We start from the raw sequence: 18,692 nt of genomic DNA, 5'->3' as shown, positions 1-18,692 counted from the left end.
GCAAGCCCAGCAAAGTCAACAAAGCATCATTCGACCATTAAGGCTCACCAACACTTCTTTTGTTGCTTTAAAGCCACCTAAGGGCATAGATGAAGGCTTTCAAGGCAGAGTTATTGCAGAGACATTGTTCGCAGTCATATTTTTGGAGCAGCGCTGCTTCCTTAAATGCACAGTTATCACACAGAGGATAGCACGTGGCTCAAGGAACTCTTTTGATCCATTTTTGATGCAGCTGCCCCAGCGCAACACTTAGATAAATGTTTTAAGCATTTACTTCAAGATAAAATAGATTAAAGAACTCATTTTCCTCAGATCTGCCTAAGATCTGCTGTAATAGATATTTTGAGATGCTAGTTACCCCAGCGCAGCTGTTAGATAGATATTTCTGCCATTTACTTCTGTACAAATTAGGTTAAAGGCATTTATTTGAGGAGATCTATCCCAGATCTGATGTTTGTAAATATTTTCTATTTAAACCACCCTCTGCACTGTTTTAAGGGTTGGTTGGTCGATAACTTCCTCTCTAGACTTGCACTGTATTTTCTGAGAGTCTCTATAATCAAAGATCGCTGGAATGTTTGGGAGATGAACTGGCTATTGTGTTTTAATGACTAAAGAGTGACTATGGAATCCTAATGCTTCTACATAGCCCAATAAGTGTTTCTTATCTTTGTTTACAGTTTATATGTGTTTATGCCATAATTGTTTCACTATCTAAATAGCAGAAAGAAAGAATAGTTCAGAGCTCACTTAGTTGTATTCTGTTCTCAATTTCTGTGATTTATCTATGTTTTCATCTAAAATAGTCCTAAATATGAATACTGATTTGCTCATATTTACACTAGTTCCTTCATATATGAATGTTGTTTAGGAATCCTTGATTGCTCCTATATAAATGTTCATTCACCTTCCCTCTGTTAGCATAATGAGAGCTACTTAGTTTCCTTTCATTCTCTGACCTTCGTTCCATCTTTATTCTAGCTTGATATTGTTTTATGTGTAGCTATCCTGCTCTGTATTCCTCTTGTGACCAAGAAAACGCAACAGCAAGCCTAATCCATGACTCCATGCCCAATGGTTTGAACTCCTCACACTATGCATCCCAACTCTGTTTGAAATAACCCGCCATCCCACCAAAATCAAAACAAACCCAAGAAAATCATAACTAGCCTAAAATCAACCCAAAACAAAGCTAAATTATAAAGAGAGAGCCCTCTCTAATTGCAAGTAGGCTAGAACCTGCAGTCCAAAGATTGGTTTGTGGTTACCTCGGCTGTATCCTTTAAGGAGCTTTAAGGACAACCTGAGTGATAACAGTAACATTGATTTTCTTTGTCACATGCAATGTTTATTTTTGTTCTTCTCATTGTGACACTTATTTTTAGCTCCTAGCATGTGATTTCAAATTTGGTTCACATTGGAACATCGATTTTATTCATGACACTTTGATGTTGTTTTAATTCATTACATTGCAACGTTGATATATTTTTCACATTTCAATGGCTTTTGTTCATAACATTCCACATCCATCTTTTTTTTTTGGTGAAATATAGCATCAACTTGTACTTATCACTTTTTGACATTGATTTTTGTTTGTCATAAGGTGATGTTTATTTTAGTTGATCACATGCAAGGTCAATATTTCTTTAACACATTGTGGTGTTAATATTTTTTTGTCATATTGCAACATCGACATTTGTTGTCACATTGTATTATCAATATTTGTTTATCACATTATAAGTCTACAATTTTCATCACATTGTGACATTGAATTTTATTCATGAACATTACGAAGTCAACTTTTGTTCATTACATTTTGACATCAATATCTCTTTATCGCATTGTCATATTGGTATTGGATTTTATTTTCCACATTGAGACCTTTTTTTTTTTTTATTTGAACATAATTGTATTTTTTTTATTAACCTTGTTTACACAAAGTTGTATATGGTCAATTGTGGTTGAGTAACCTAACTATTGTGTTTGAGTAACATAACTATTGCTAACCATCATATCAATATTTAACCATAAAATGAATAATAATAATTAATGAATGAATATTTCCTTGTGATTATATAGTTTATTACCCTATTATATGTGTTCACTTGCATATATAATTATATAATCGTTATGGAATATAAGTACAGCTTATTACTCCATGCAATTTCTAATCAAATTATAAATATTAATTTTAAAATATGAATCTGAGCCGGTATTTTTCACATCCACTTTCAATGTCGATTAGGTTTTGTGAAATAAGCGGTCATTGCCATTGATCTATGTTAACGAATCAGCATTTTCGGCGTTAATTTACACGGGAAATGAGGAAAAATTTCAATGTACCTAAAGATAGCAATAACAGATTCTAAATTATTTCAACATAAAACCAACCACGAACACGATTTCTCCGGATTGCCAAAACTTTCTTCATGGCATTTCCACCGGGCTGGGTAAGACGTCATGTGGAAGCCCGCTGCTGGACTCAGTCGCGTAACCAATATCCAGAACAGTGTCTTGTACAAGCTTTGAAGACGATTTAGTTCCAAAAGCGGGAACGGGATTGGTAGTAAAGTCAAGAAAATATAGAAAACAGATCATCCCTAAGGAGCAAACAAACGTGGCTATGGGACCACTGATCCACAGTAGCAGCGGAAATGCAAAGTAGTAGGCCCTTATCCCCAGTGACCAGAAATTGCTCGCTCTGACCACTGCCTTCTCGAGATAATATACAGGGACAGTTGAATTCGGCGCACTGAGGAGAAAGTTCACATGTGTGTAATAACGCACGCACTGTACATAAGATATGAAGGCTACCAGGAAACAAAGCAGTAGGCTCACATATTTGATAGAAAACGTTAAGGAACTTTGACTTCCGAAGAATATCACATTTATCAGGCGATTGGATTTGGAGTTGTTGCTACTTGTGGCAAAGGGCACGATGGTGCCAATAAAGGAGCTGATCGTGATTGAGAAATTGGCCAGATAAACTGCAGCGGATGTGTTGCTTGACAACACTTCAAGAGCCAGTGCAGTATTATTCGGCATATCCTGCAAATAATTGTTCAGATTCGAAACCCTAGAAAAATTAGGACAAATAGTTTACTAATGTCCAAAATCACGAGGAAACCTAGTAATAATAGTGTTAGTTATTACCTTCATCATCTGTTGTAGCCAGACTCTTCTGTTGCCATTCTCGAATCCTATGACCGTGGTATTTGGGTGCTTCGTGATTTTGTAGACGAGATAGACATGGTAGGAAATCAAGAAAAGAAAGCCTGTTGGAACCAACACTGCATCCAGATTTACAACTAGTTCGCTCCAAAACATCTTGTCGCTGAAGTTCTGGCCCTAGAGGAATCCAAACTCCTCGGCGATGTCCAACTAACGGGGTCTCACTTTAAACCCAGACAGAAATGGGTACTGGTATTTGTTCCCGCGATTATGATGATTCAACTGCAGCTTCGGGATTTGGAGGCCAAGCCTGCTGAAATATCTTTAAGAAGCGATGTCATGATATTAGAGTCCTGCAAGTAATCCAACTAGTGTTGTCCCACCATACGTTAAATTCAAATACCAATCCGCTGATTTAAAAATTGGATGGACAAAATGGAATGCGTGAAAATGTTGAAAATATAATTTCAACTGCGATCGCCGATATCGCATCGGCAAAATGAAGTGAAGGAATTATAAAGGAGCCTTTGTGTTTGCGATAAGCGATCGCCGATATCGCATCGGCAAAGTCGAAGTGAAGGAATTATAAAGGAGCTTTTGTGTTTCCGATAAGCGATCGCCGATATCGCATCGGCACATCGCTATCGGCAATGTCATAGAGTCGGGGTCTTTGACATGAGAAAAGTTGCGATGCGATGCAAATAAAGTCAATGGTTAAAGTACAGGTCAGCAGCAAATAAATTTGACGTGAAGTAAAAGTTCCTTTACCGCCAGTAAATGTCAGTAAAACAGTAAATGCAATTTACTGTGGGTTGGTAAGTTTTGGTGAAGTTTTTAATTTTATTTCAGCGGGAGTATGGGCAAATTTAAAGAATGGTATGGGCAAGTCATCGCCCTATCTTTAATTTTTTTTGGTATATGTTTCTAGTGAGTGCTCATTTTTGTAGATGAGTGAATTGCACATGAAATTAAAAATGTGAATGATAACGCACAGCAGTGTGTAAAAAGATAGAACCAGTTGATGTAATTTTGTGTAGGGAAAAACCATGTGTGGTTTTGCACAGCAGTGCATAAAGGAAATGGTGGAGCATTGTAAAACGAAGGTGCAGTAAAAGCGAAAAACCATGTGTGGTTTTGCACAGCAGTGCATGAAGAAAAGAAAAGGTGAGAGCACATCTGTAAATTTTTTTTATTTAACTGGAAGTGAAGAAAAGTAAAACACCGCAAGCAGGGGAGGCATATAATTTTCTTGGGTAAGCATGTATAAGTTTTGTTTTTACAGCAGCATGTAAAAGTGTTTCACACCAGTGAATGTAAATTTTGTTTTACAGCAGTAAGCTCATGTAAACTTTTGTTACAGCAGTAAGTTGTTTTTCACAGCAGTGAATATGAAAACAATTTTACAGTGGTAAATCCCTCTCAGTAAAAGAGGATGTATCAGTTTTTGTTTTAATGAATAGAAATCTTTTATGGTGGTGAAATACTCTAGTTCTCTGAGTGAAATTTCTTTTAAGTCTTCTATGCACAAAAGATCCTGGAGTAAAAGAAACAGAGCATTGCCTCAGTGTGTTTAAATATTGGTTTTTGGTATTTTCCCCATTTAAAAGAAAAATATCCAACAGTGGTATCAGAGCTAGTCCAGGCTCTTTGATGGTGACAGAGCAGGCTTAGGCTCTTGAAAAGTGTCAAAGAAGCTGAAGGAAAGACTCTTGTTGCAGCAGCAGTAAAGCTTCTCCAGCAGTGTGAAGTTTCAGCCAAAGGGATTCAGGTATTTCCCAAGTTTTGAGTTATTATTAAAGGAACAGTCAATGATTTAAAAGAAAACACAGTCAAGTATTTAAAGCCCAAATAAGAATGGCAAGGTCAAAGAAGAAAGCCTCCAAGCCTGTTAAAAATGTGTCTCCCCCTTCTACTAAACTTGAAGGCAATCCTTTAGAATACATTCTATTTGAAACCCCAAAGTTTGATGGAAACTTTGATGTATGGGAAATAATGATGAGGGCTTTCCTAATGTCTGAGGGGATTGAAGTCTGGGAGTCAGTGATTGATGACAGCAAGATGGATAAAGAATCCATGGAGTATGATGCACAAGCAGCAAAACTAATCTTGGATGGACTCCCTGATTCTGTGAAGAGGAATCTAGGAAAATATACATCAGCAAAGGATATATGGGATAGACTGCATGACCTTCATGCAAAGGGAGCACTGACCATGACAATGAGTCAAGAAGAACCCATCATAGAAGCTGAGAATGAAAAGCTTGACCTCATCAAGCTTCAAGTAAAGGAAAGGGATGAAGAGCTAGCCAAGCTCAAGAAGGAGCTTGACCAATGCAAGAAGAAACATCATGAAGAAGTCATATCTATGACAAATCAGTTGAACAGAGCAAAGAAGCAGGAAGATGTCTTGACAAGTCAACTTGAACAAAGGCACAAGAGAGTGAATAAACTTGTAGAAGAGATTGGACAGTACAAGGTAGAGGTCTCCTCCCTTAAGTCTGAACTACAAGAAGCCAGGAAGCAGGCACAAGGAGCTGAAAAGAAAATGGAGAGCAGTCAAGCAGAAATCTCCAAAATGAAGTCAGATATTATCTCCTTCAAAATAGTAGCAGCTGAAGCTACTCGTAGCAAGGAAGAAACTGAGGGACAACTAGCAAAGAAAAATAATGTATGTGAAAAGTTGGAAGAAGAGATTGTCCTCCTCAGGAAGAAGGTTGAAGGGATGAACAAGATCATGAAGAGCTCTCAAGCTCTGGATGACATGCTCAGCTATCACAGATCTCCATTTGATAAATCAGGACTTGGGTATGTAGCTGAACCCTCAAACAAGGATGAAGATGCTTTAAGAAAAGGAGATGTGAAGAAGGCAGAGAGAGATGGTGATGCTCCTAGTTCCAGCAAAGGCAAGGAGAAAAAAGAAGGCTGCAATAAAAGGAATCCTGCTCCAAGTAGAAAATCAGCTTCAAGAAGAAATGTAGCTGATGTCAAAGAGGTAAGAGGCAATAGCCATCAACAAAGAATCTCAAGGCAGCAAGGCTTCAGAAGTGCATCAAGGAAACCTCCATCTCCCAGGTACCAAAGTTCATTTTATGGTTATTGTTATGCTTGCTCAAACTTTGGTCACATGGCAAAAGAATGTAGAACATTTCATAAAGATAAATGTTGTGGTCTCCGAAAACCTCCAAGAGACAATTTTAGAAGAAATCATGAAATGTCATTCATGAAAAATGTAGAATGTTTCAAGTGTCATAACATTGGGCATATGACACGAGATTGTAACTTGACATGGGCTCTTACACAAGCTAGACCCATGCAAAAGAAGAAATCTACACAAGTATGGAGAAGGAAGGAAAGGCAATCTGAAAACCCCTTGAACTCCCCAGTGGATCTAAATTTGTTTTGAGAAGAGTCTGCCAAAAGAAGACAAGCACACATTAAAGGGGAGCTTGTAATTTTTTTCTTGCTGAACTGTATTAACAGTCACTCCTTGATGAAATTTTTTTTATAAAGAAAAATATGAAGTTAAATCTGCCATAACAGCAGAGAAGAAAAGGGGACAACGCTCAAATGTGAAGTGCAACAGCGCAATAAGAAAAGTATGCAAAGCATGGAGACCCTCACAGCAGTGGGAAGATAGAACACAAAACAGCAGTTTGGAAATTTTTTTTGTGGAGCACATGGATTAGAATGAACAGCAGTTTGAAATGTTTTTGTGGTGCACATGCATTGAAATGCATAGCAATGGAAGGTAGTTTCCTTTTATGTAGTATGAGAGAATATACTCACAGCAGAGTGAGTATAATACACAGCAGATGAAATGTTTTGTATTGGGAATGAAAATGCAAAGCAGTGAGAAGAAAATGAGAAAGCAAAACGCAGCAGAGCATAAATGCCCAGTGGCTGAGAATGCAATGAAATTTTTCACACAGCAGTGAAAAATGTAATATTTTTTTTGTATGCAATGCAACATGCACAGAAATGGCTAAAGAAAAACAGGGACAGCAGATTTTTAATGCACATGGGTGAATGATAATGTGTATGGCAGCAGAAAAATGAAAGGAATTGCACAGCAGTGCATTGTGTAATTAAAAAAAATGAAACTGAAGATTGTGTGAAGCAAGGGTGTAAAAAGTAACAGCCCGTGTTATTTATTGTGTGGAGAATAAAGAGTTAGTGTATGGGCACAGCAGTATGATGAAACAAAAGGCAGCGACAGTGCAAATTGCAGAGGCAACGCAACAGCAAATAAAAACCCAGGGATGACAGTCCATGGTTATGGGTATGGACAGCAGTGAATATGAAAAAATGCAGCAGCAGGAAGTTATGGACAGCAGCATGACGGCAAGAAGGAGAAGCACACAACAATGCAAATAAAAAAAATGCAGCAGCAAGAAGTTTTGAACAACAGCACATGCAAAAGAAATTTTCCTTACAGCAGTAAAGGTAAATGTAATGAATTGAATTGAAATGCAATATATGCAACAGCAGTGAGTGTAAGAAATGTTTACACACAGCAGTGTAAATTTGTAAATTGGGACAGCGTAATTGTTCCAAGAAAGACAGAGTATTTTGTCTTTGAAAAGTGCAGAAGCAGTGCAAGTGTAGACACAGCAGTGTGAGGTAGACACAGTAAAGAAGATGGCACAACAGTGCAGCAGAGAATATGCAGCAGCATAAAAGAACATCGTAATGAGTTTGCACACACAGCAGTGCAATGGTTGTTTGTTTTGGAACTGCATTTGAAGCAGTCATTTGGTGAAACCCTCTATTAAAGAGGAAGGTGCTTTTCAGCACAGTGTCATGCTGAAACCCTCAGTCAAGAGGAAGATGCTTTTTAGCATACACATGGTGAATCCCTCTATCAAGAGGATGATGCTTTTTCAGCATAGTCACAGGTGAATCCCTCTGTCAAGAGGAAGGTGCTCTTCAGCACATTGTTATGGTGAATCCCTCTGTCATGAGGAAGGTGCTCTTAAGCACAGTTTCAGGTGAACCCCTCTATGTGAGGAAGATATTCTTGTAACAGCAGTTAGTGAATCCCTCCATGTGAGGAAGTGTTTGGGTATGATTGAATGTCCGACAGTTGAAATTAAAGGGGAGTGTTGAAAATATAATTTCAACTGCGATCGCCGATATCGCATCGGCAAAATGAAGTGAAGGAATTATAAAGGAGCCTTTGTGTTTGCGATAAGCGATCGCCGATATCGCATCGGCAAAGTCGAAGTGAAGGAATTATAAAGGAGCTTTTGTGTTTCCGATAAGCGATCGCCGATATCGCATCGGCACATCGCTATCAGCAATGTCATAGAGTCGGGGTCTTTGACATGAGAAAAGTTGCGATGCGATGCAAATAAAGTCAATGGTTAAAGTACAGGTCAGCAGCAAATAAATTTGACGTGAAGTAAAAGTTCCTTTACCGCCAGTAAATGTCAGTAAAACAGTAAATGCAATTTACTGTGGGTTGGTAAGTTTTGGTGAAGTTTTTAATTTTATTTCAGCGGGAGTATGGGCAAATTTAAAGAATGGTATGGGCAAGTCATCGCCCTATCTTTAATTTTTTTTGGTATATGTTTCTAGTGAGTGCTCATTTTTGCAGATGAGTGAATTGCACATGAAATTAAAAATGTAAATGATAACGCACAACAGTGTGTAAAAAGATAGAACCAGTTGATGTAATTTTGTGTAGGGAAAAACCATGTGTGGTTTTGCACAGCAGTGCATAAAGGAAATGGTGGAGCATTGTAAAACGAAGGTGCAGTAAAAGCGAAAAACCATGTGTGGTTTTGCACAGCAGTGCATGAAGAAAAGAAAAGGTGAGAGCACATCTGTAAATTTTTTTTATTTAACTGGAAGTGAAGAAAAGTAAAACACCGCAAGCAGGGGAGGCATATAATTTTCTTGGGTAAGCATGTGTAAATTTTGTTTTTACAGCAGCATGTAAAAGTGTTTCACACCAGTGAATGTAAATTTTGTTTTACAGCAGTAAGCTCATGTAAACTTTTGTTACAGCAGTAAGTTGTTTTTCACAGCAGTGAATATGAAAACAATTTTACAGTGGTAAATCCCTCTCAGTAAAAGAGGATGTATCAGTTTTTGTTTTAATGAATAGAAATCTTTTATGGTGGTGAAATACTCTAGTTCTCTGAGTGAAATTTCTTTTAAGTCTTCTATGCACAAAAGATCCTGGAGTAAAAGAAACAGAGCATTGCCTCAGTGTGTTTAAATATTGGTTTTTGGTATTTTCCCCATTTAAAAGAAAAATATCCAACAGAAAAGCGATTGCTTAGAATCGAAGACAGTTATCTTTAAGGCTACGAAGTCAATTTTTAAGAAATAATATGTGATTTGGAGAATATATAGATATATTAAAAGCCAGGTTCATCCGTTTTAGCATCATCAGATGATTGGCATTGTGCACTTTTATAAACCAACTTGCTTTATCGCAATGCCCCCCTTAAACATAGTGGCAATGCTCGTTCAAATCAGACTGCACAGGAAGCCAGTAATTACTGCTTTTAAATTGCACCATTGATTTAAAAAACGATCAAAACATTCAGAACGATAGACCCCAGGATCGATTTCACAAGGTTTGTATTGGGATGATTGTCATATTGTGGTACCCATACAGGTAATCTTTTAATATAAAAACGTGTCAATAGAGAAGTGTTGTTCATTTTGGCACTTATATGTTATCGTACCAAGTAAATATACAATGCTATAAGCGCATTAATAAATAGGAGAGTATATGTCACTCTTTGTATTTAAGCAAGTATATTATTTAATGGGTGGTATATATTGGACTAAGCATTAATAACTCTATAGCATTGTATATATTGGTTGTCATTATTCACATTGAAATTATATTTGAGAATTGTCTATTTCAGAAAATCTTTCCATAAATTATGATTTCATTTCCATGAAATAAGTTAGAATAGTAGTATTCAGGGTTATTTATTTTGAAATTAATTATGCTATTTTAATTAATTAATTTAAAATTAATTAATTAAAAAATGTCATATCAACATTGTGATATTAGTCATGTGTTATCAATAATCCATGGTATTGACCCATGGTAATTTAAATTTTGATTAAAATTTTATAAAAATATTGTTGAAATAAACATTTTAAATTAAAACTGTATTATTATGAAATATAATAATGACAACTTACACAAAATGACCATTTTCCATAATGGAAGATATAATTTATATTGACCTTGTGATTTGGATTTTTGAATATATAGATAGACACAAAATTCTTAAAAACTCCAAAATATTTAGAGTTTGCAAATTACATAGCTTAAATGTATGAGGTTAGGAAAAAATTTAACAATTTTAATAAAATTGAAAAAAAAACCATTTTGTTTCAATAATAATTATGATATAATAATAACTATTAATTTATAATGAACATTTTATTTCAACTATAATTGTGTTAATGCCTAACTTATTGTATAAATATACAATATTATATAATAATAATAATAATAAACATGCTGATATACGCTTTAAGCCAGAGGTGTGGTGCTTTTTAATTATATTATTGAGAAAAATTTAGTGTATGGTTTAGATTTGATGTTGATTAACTATTTTTAATTGTATACGACACTAGATCGCTGAGATTTTTGTTTTTTTTTTTTTTTGTTTTTAGGTTTTCATTTTAAATGTCCTGCCGCACGTCCTTCCATTTACATCCAGGCGGTTGATCACCCTACTGAAATGGCCTCTGCTAGAGCAGCCTTATATCGATTGCTTGGCCATGTTAAAAGCTAAAATTCCTACCCTGGCTTGGCCATGGTAAAAGCAAATCTCGTACTTCATGGCTATATATTGAAAAATGCTAATAATCTCACCATAACAGCGGAAAAAGTAGGCCCTAGAAACGCGATTTATTAGCACGATTAGAAGAGTTTATAAATCCTATTAAAATTTATCTCTGAAAAAACTTTATTTCTACAAGGTATAGAAGATGTCAATAGCACATTATTGGTCTCTTTGTTATCCAACAATCAAAAGAGTATAACTGATCATAAGTCATCCTCCAATCTATACTTAGTGGATAGAGAAGAACCAGAACCAGATCAGCGGTCATCGAAAAATAATTTGAAGAATTATATAGTGCAAGATTACTTTCGATCTCCTAGTGAATATGGACAAAGTATAGTGAATTGTAGTCAACCATTGTCAAACGATTGTTCAACAAAATTATTCATAGTCAAAACATATAGTGACATTTAAATAGGGTGAACATGGAAAATCAAAATTAAACATTGTGCAAAAATTGTTGACCATAGTCAGAACATAGTTACAATATTTAAGAATAGTAGTATGTGGTTAACCATTGTTTAGCATTGATATACCATCATCAACTATCATCACCATGGTTGACTATGATTACCTATGATTGACTATAGTTAATTATGGTCACCATGGTCAACCATTGTTAAACATAGTTGACTTTATTCATCATGGTTTTTATTATCAATCATGGTTAGAATATTCAACCATGGGCAACCTAGGGAAACTATGGTCATCTTTGGTCAATGATAATCACCATAATCAACCTTTGAAAACCATAACGAAACCATGCTCAACATGGCCAACGATGGTTAATATGGTCAAACATGATCAACCTTTGTCACCATGGTAAATCATTGTTAATTGTATTCATTTGTTATCATTATAGAAAATCATAATCTATCATAGAAAACTATGATCAACCATGGTCAAGTTAGTTGAACCATGTTCACCCATGGTTAAACCATGCTTACCCATAGTTAATGTTTAAAACCACTTAATTATATTAATAATAATATCGTTTAAGCCCATGGGGCATAGAATAGATGGTGATAGGGTGTTTTGTTAAGGCACTCAATAGTGAAAAGGTAGTAGGTTCGAAACACCATTGGAACGAACCCAGCCATGCTAAGGGCTAGTGTGGCCTAGCCCAGGTTCTATCCTCGGATGGTTTTGATGACTTAGATGCCACTAGGTCACGGTTACTCAAGCCACATGTTACATGTGTGAGTCATCTCACGACAGATTACCTAACAAACAAATAAAATGACAATATGGTTTAAAACACATTGGTTTACTAATGTGGTTGACTATGTTTGATTATGTTTGACAATGTTTGATGGTGAATGCTCTTCAAATTCAATCAAACATAACCACCTATAGTTGTTATTCATTAATATTAATAGTGAAACATAGTCAACGATATTAGTCAAATGTTTCCAAACAAAGTCAACCTTTATAGACCATATTTAAATAGTTGACCATGATCAAATTTGGTCAACACTATGTTTACCATATTTAGCATTAGTCAACCATGTTCACTCATAGTCATCCCCAATCAATGTAACTCAATCATATTCAATTATAGTCAACCATGGTTGACCAAAGTTAAATAATGTCAACCTTAGTCAACTAAGGTCATTATTGGTTGGTCACAATCAAGATTTAAATAATGTTTAGTAATAACAATATTAATATTAATAAAGTTAGTTAGTAATAATAATAATATTGTGATATGAGAATGGTACAACAATCTATCGAACGTCGCAATGTTACATTACATTGTGATTTATCCAACGTCACAATGCGACAATGCAAAATTAGTCAACCACATTTAATGATGTCGTTAACTATGTTTGACTATGTCTGATAGTCAACACTCTTTAACTTTGGACAAACATAATTACATATTAACATTATTGATTAATATTAATAATAAAACATGTTGTGATGTTGAAATGGTACAAAAGTCTATCTAATGTCGCAATGTGACAAACATTGCCGTAATGTTACATTACATTACAATTCACTGAACGTTGCAATGTGATAAACATTGCTATAATGTTACATTACATTACAAGTTACCGAATATTGCAATGTAATAAACATTTCCGTAATGTTACATTACATTACAATTTACCAAATGTTGCAATGTGACATTATAAAATTAGTCACCTACATTTATTAATGTGGTTGACTATGTTTGACTATATTTGACTAAGTTTAATAGTCAAGAGTCTTCAACTTCAGTCAAACATAATCACATTAATATTATTGATTAATATTAATAATCAAACATAGTCAACCACATTAGTCAAACATAGTCAAACAAATTCAACCTTTATAGTCAATGTTTAAATAGTTGACCATGATCAAACTTGGTCAACATTATGTTTACCATATTTAACAATAGTCAACCTTGTTCACTCATAGTCGTCCTCAATCAACGTAACTTGACCATATTCAATTATAGTCAACCATGGCTTACCAAAATCTAATATTATAAACCTTAGTCAACTAAGATCATCATTCGTTTGTTACAATGAAGATTTAAAAATGTTTAATAATAGTAGTAGTATTAATAAAGTTGGCTTGATATTATTATTATTATTATATGATTGATTATAATATTAATATTTGACCATGATCAACTTGGTGAACCCTATAACATTATTATGATTAATAAAAATAAACTTAAAGAATTGAGGCTTCTGTGATCCATAACAAGTTTATAAGAACAGATTTCGGAGATAATCACATCAAAGTTCATTTGTTGATGCGTTTCGAACCAACCAAATGCGTTGACAAATGAATTTTGATGTGATTATCTCCAAAATTTGTTCCTATAAAAATAAACTTAACAGCTAATAATTGCACCGAGAGGCGCTCTACAACCCAGTATGGGTGGGGGGGGCAAGGTGGGAGATTTGTAGGTATTAGATGTAATGTAAGAAAGATAGTATGTCAACATTTTTGAAATAATTTTAAAATATTTTATTTTAATTTAATTTAATAACATTTTTAAATTTTAATTTAAAAGAAAAAAGATACGGGGTAGATATATTGGTATAAAATAATGATGTAATGATATTTAAATTTAATTAATAAGCATATAAAAACTTAATACTTACAATAAACTTATAATATAACAAGATTCACAACCATGGATATTCATCCCATTTTACCATGGATATTATTAACTTATAAATAGAATTTGTAAATAGGCTTCTTTACAATACCATGGGCCAATGTCATGGCTTATCATGAATACTAGATTCTTGAAACCCATAACTCATTTCAAAATCTAAATATTTTAAAATTATTTAATTTAATTTTTTTATAACATTTTTTAATAAAATTTAAAAGGAAAAAGGTATAGATTTATCTAATAAGACATAAAAAATTAATACTCACAATATAACAAGATTCATAACCATGGATATGTACCCTTTTTTCCATGGATATTATTAACTTATAAATAAGTTTTATAAATAGGTATTGTTACAACAACATGGGTCAATAAGATGACTTATCATCAATACCAGATGCCAAAATCCCATAACTAATTTCAAAATGAAAAAAATTATTTTGAGAGGCACTCTCCAACCCAATATGGTAGAGATGTTGTAATGCCATGTCTTGTAAACATTTTGACTAGGTCATATTACATTAAAATAAAATAAAATAAGATAAAATAAATAATAGAATTAATAGTTAAAATAAAATAGAGGCAAAATAATCAATTTATCATTCGTATTTTCTTGGTTTTAGGTTTTGACAACCCATATTTTTTCCTATGGTATTCTTATATAAGAATATGTAGAAAATAAAAAATAGAATTGACAATTAAAATAAAATAAAGGTAAAATAGTCAATTTACTATTCATGGTTTCATAGTTGTAAGTTTTTATAGCCCATGGATTTTCCCATGGTATTCTTATATATATATATATATATATATTCTTAGATAAGAGTAACATGGCAACACTGCAAATATATATATTAGATAAGAGTACCATGGGCTTAGAGGGATCAATGTGCAAACTTATTTTAGAGTGAAAAGATATTTGATGCCTCTCAGCGCTTGGTAGATCCAAAGTTAAGATGGATCTAGGCTAGTAATAAAATGATTAAGTTTGACTATATTAAATATATTTACTTATGAGAATGTCTTAGAGATTAATCACATCATTAATGATGTGATTAATCCGTATAAATACAACAACTAATGATGTGATTAATCCACAAGGCATTCTCATGATCAGTTTGGATCACAAAAGTCTAAACTCAAAAACTATATTCAATTTTAGTCAACAACAGATATCTAATAATCAAACATTGTCAACATAGTCAACCAAGCTCAACATTTTTAGATCACAGTTAAGATTTAATAATAATAATAATAATAATAATACTAGGTATTATTATTATTGTTAAACATGGTCAACCTTATGCTTACTAGAGTCAATAATAATCAACCTTACTCATTCATAGTTATCCTTGCTCAATCTAACTCAACCATATTCAATTATAATCAAACATGGTTGACCAAAGTCAACCAAGGTCAACCTTAGTGGATCGTATTTAAGGTTTAAAAATGTTTAATAATAATAAAATTAATGTTAATAAATATGGCTATTAATAATATTAATAATAATATTAATATTAAGGTTGACTATATTATTATTATTATGTACCACAATATATTATAAAAAATATTAGAAATAATGATATTAATATTAATATTAATATTAACATTAATATTATTAACATTAATAGTAATATTAATGTTTTTTTTTGTTTGTAAACTTGGTGGTGCTTCCTCTATTTATATTAATTTTCCAAAATCAGAAACTTCCATTTGCTCTAGGTGGCTTACATGCTCGAAGTGAACCAGATAGCCACTTATCTGCATTAAAACCTGTCCAAAATTTGAAAAGGTTTTTTTCTATCCATCTAGCGACACTGTCTTTACTTTCTATACTACTGTTGAGATTAAAAAAATTAAACAAGTAAAAGCATTTCATCAAAATTTTCTTAGATTTGTGCTGGACCCCTGCTTCAATCCTCGTCCGAGGATATTACTAGGGCTGGCGCTTTAGTACTAGATCCAAGAATCTTGCTCCTCTTCATATCCTATAGTGTCTGCTCAATTCTTCCCAAAGCCAAGTTGTTTCTGTAGGTCTATATCTGAACTATTGCAATTTACTTGAGTAGTTCAACCCTGGCTGGAACCTTTTCCTTGGTATTCTCCTTTGCCTCTGTTCTGCCACACTCTGCTTATTCTCAATTAAGGGTCATGGCCCATGCCACCACATTCGTCATGACCCAATACTGTTGTATTATTTGTCTAAAGAGAGAGTGACTGCCTCGAGAATTCCCCGGGTCAGGAACCATACTTTCCCACTCCTCCATGGGGATGTCTTGGTTCTTTATACTGTCATTAAGTTCTCTCTCCCAACCAGCAGTTTGGGCTCTAATGTTCGGCGGGTTCCCTGCCATATAGGTGTTAATAAGGGTTTTCATATGTTCACTGCCCAACTTTTTCCCTCTTTTCCTTTGTTATTTGTTCGAGCCGCTCATTCCTTCAGCCATATTTTTATCTCGCTTGCCTCTCCTAGGCGCCATGTTACTCCCTGCCTGCCTGTTACTATCTTCTTCTCGTTGTTCTCTGTCTTCCTCACTGTGTTGGGCATAGTGTGAGGTGAGACCTATCACATAGTCATTATAGTTATCAGTTTTATAATAGTAAAACAAAACAATTTCCCATTTACCTATGTCCTTTTTGTTATCCCTTCCATTGCCAGAATTTGTTTCCTTCGAAATTTCTTTCGTAATGTCACCAGTCCTCTCAATGTTATGGGTTCTTTCCTTTCTTGATTCTCTTGTTGTTTTTCCCTCACGGCAACAAACGACACGCGACCTGCCTGTCCTGGGTGTCCTCATGATTTCTTCCCCAGGTAAGGTTGGTTTTCTATTCCTCACTTCCCAGGGTCTCTCTGGTTTGACTATGTCTTCCCTCAGGGTGCTGGCCTTATATTCCTTCCGTATAGGTTTCTTGTTTCCCTGATTCTCTTTTTTCTCGGTTCTTTTTCTTCCCCGAGGTGCTTCCTTGTTACGTTCTGGTTTCGTCCCATAGTTTCTTACAGGGGTGACTATTGTCTCGCTCTGTCTGATTTTATTTCGAGCATTTTCCATGGTGTAGACATCTCCCATCCTGGGTTCTAGTCCCTCCCACCTTAGCTTCCTACCCCAGGTTTTCATAAGCTCTTCTACTATTTTTGCCTGACCAGGGTCACAGGAGTGTCTAGGTACCCCCTTTCCTGACTCATTCCTCTCCTTATCAAAGTTCCTATATTCCTACAGAGATTCATCCTAAGCCTTACAAAGATAGGGGTTAGAGGAACAACATACCAAATTTCAGGTCTGATGCTGCTTCCGTCTGTAAGCTGGAGTGTCAATCTTCGACCACCTTTCCTCTCTCCATCTTTCATCTCCATCTTTTGCATGCATCTAACTATGTCCTGATCTTCCTTATGGTTTTTTCCCCTCCCCTTCCTGTCGTTTACCTTTGCTGCCACCTATTTGTCATTATTCCATGCACTAATCCCTACGCCGTCACCTCGGAATGATGACCCCCCATCCTGGCTACCATCTCTTCGCATTAACCGTCACTTGCTCCCAGATGCTCTTGTTGTATGTGTGATATCCTCATCCTGCCACTCGCTAACATCCTTCTGCCCACCCCCTGCTTAGTTCCCTCCCTCTTCGCTGTCATGCTCATCTGTCTCCACCCTCATTCTCTTGGGAGCTGTACCTTCTCTGCTCTACCCATCCACTTGCCTTCTTCCCTGTCTGCTCACTTCATTTCCTTCATCTTTCCGTTCACACACTTGTCCTCTTCCTCCCCCTTCCCGGTCCCATTGCCCCGGTCCCCCTTGATTTCTTGTGTTACACCTCGATTGGGGGTTCCACTCTCCTCCATTGTCATGTTCCAGGATTTTTACTAAGTCTGCCATCTCCTCCATTTGGTATAACTCTTCCTCGTTTGCATCTACAGTTCTTCCTACATGACTACTCCCCCAATTTGTCAGGTTGTCAGTTGGTGCGTTGCCTTTCCCTCTTACATGGGTGGGGAGGATGTAGTCTATCTATTTGCTAAGTTTACCAATCTCTTGTACCAGCCAAGCAGTTCTCCAGCTTCAGCTGATCTTCTCCCACTGAGTTCCTTGCTGTAGCTATTTCACTATTTCGATTGCCATTTTCAAGTCTCCTTCAACCTGAAGTTTTTGGTATTTCTCTCTTATTGCAATTTACAACCCTTTTTTCAGGGCATGAAGCTCTGCTTCATTATTTGTCGTGTTGCCACAGTCCATCGTATAGATTCAGAGGATCCTCCTCCTATCATCTCTGAATAATCCATCGGTCCCTGCCTCGCCAGGATTCCCTTTCGCAACACCATCGAACTTGAATTTGATGAAATTCTTCTAGGGTCTTCTGAATTGGTTGACCTCCTCTGCCTCATTGGTTTGGTGTTTCCTCGCTGGCTTATGCATCATGCTTGGTTTTAGGTTTAGGCGTGTCATTATCTTTGCTTCATTCGGGTTAGTTTTCCAATCCTCCTCGAACTACTTCTCTGTTAGAATGGTCTCTCTGATGTTTTGGATGATCTAATTCCATATTTTTGTTTTTTCTCTACCTTCCTCGAAGTTCAATCTATTTAATT

At 35.3% G+C, this 18,692-nt stretch overlaps 1 protein-coding gene across 1 annotated transcript; it reads right to left on the bottom strand.

Moving 5' to 3' along the window:
* Nucleotides 1-2,427: 2,427 nt before the first annotated feature.
* On the bottom strand, nucleotides 2,428-3,337 carry LOC149243324 (uncharacterized). Its single transcript, XM_089371182.1, has 2 exons — nucleotides 3,154-3,337; nucleotides 2,428-3,048 (listed from the first exon to the last, which is right to left on the bottom strand). The coding sequence occupies exons 1-2, from the start codon at nucleotides 3,325-3,327 to the stop codon at nucleotides 2,428-2,430; spliced, it is 795 nt and encodes a 264-aa protein (XP_089227308.1). The 5' UTR covers nucleotides 3,328-3,337.
* Nucleotides 3,338-18,692: the final 15,355 nt, after the last annotated feature.

This window comes from Pinus tabuliformis, chromosome 8, assembly GCF_031772625.1.
Source record: "Pinus tabuliformis cultivar Carrire ecotype Pingquan chromosome 8, CPIR1, whole genome shotgun sequence".
NCBI classification, from domain to species: domain Eukaryota; kingdom Viridiplantae; phylum Streptophyta; class Pinopsida; order Pinales; family Pinaceae; genus Pinus; species Pinus tabuliformis.
This window is presented reverse-complemented; position numbering and strand designations above follow the sequence as displayed.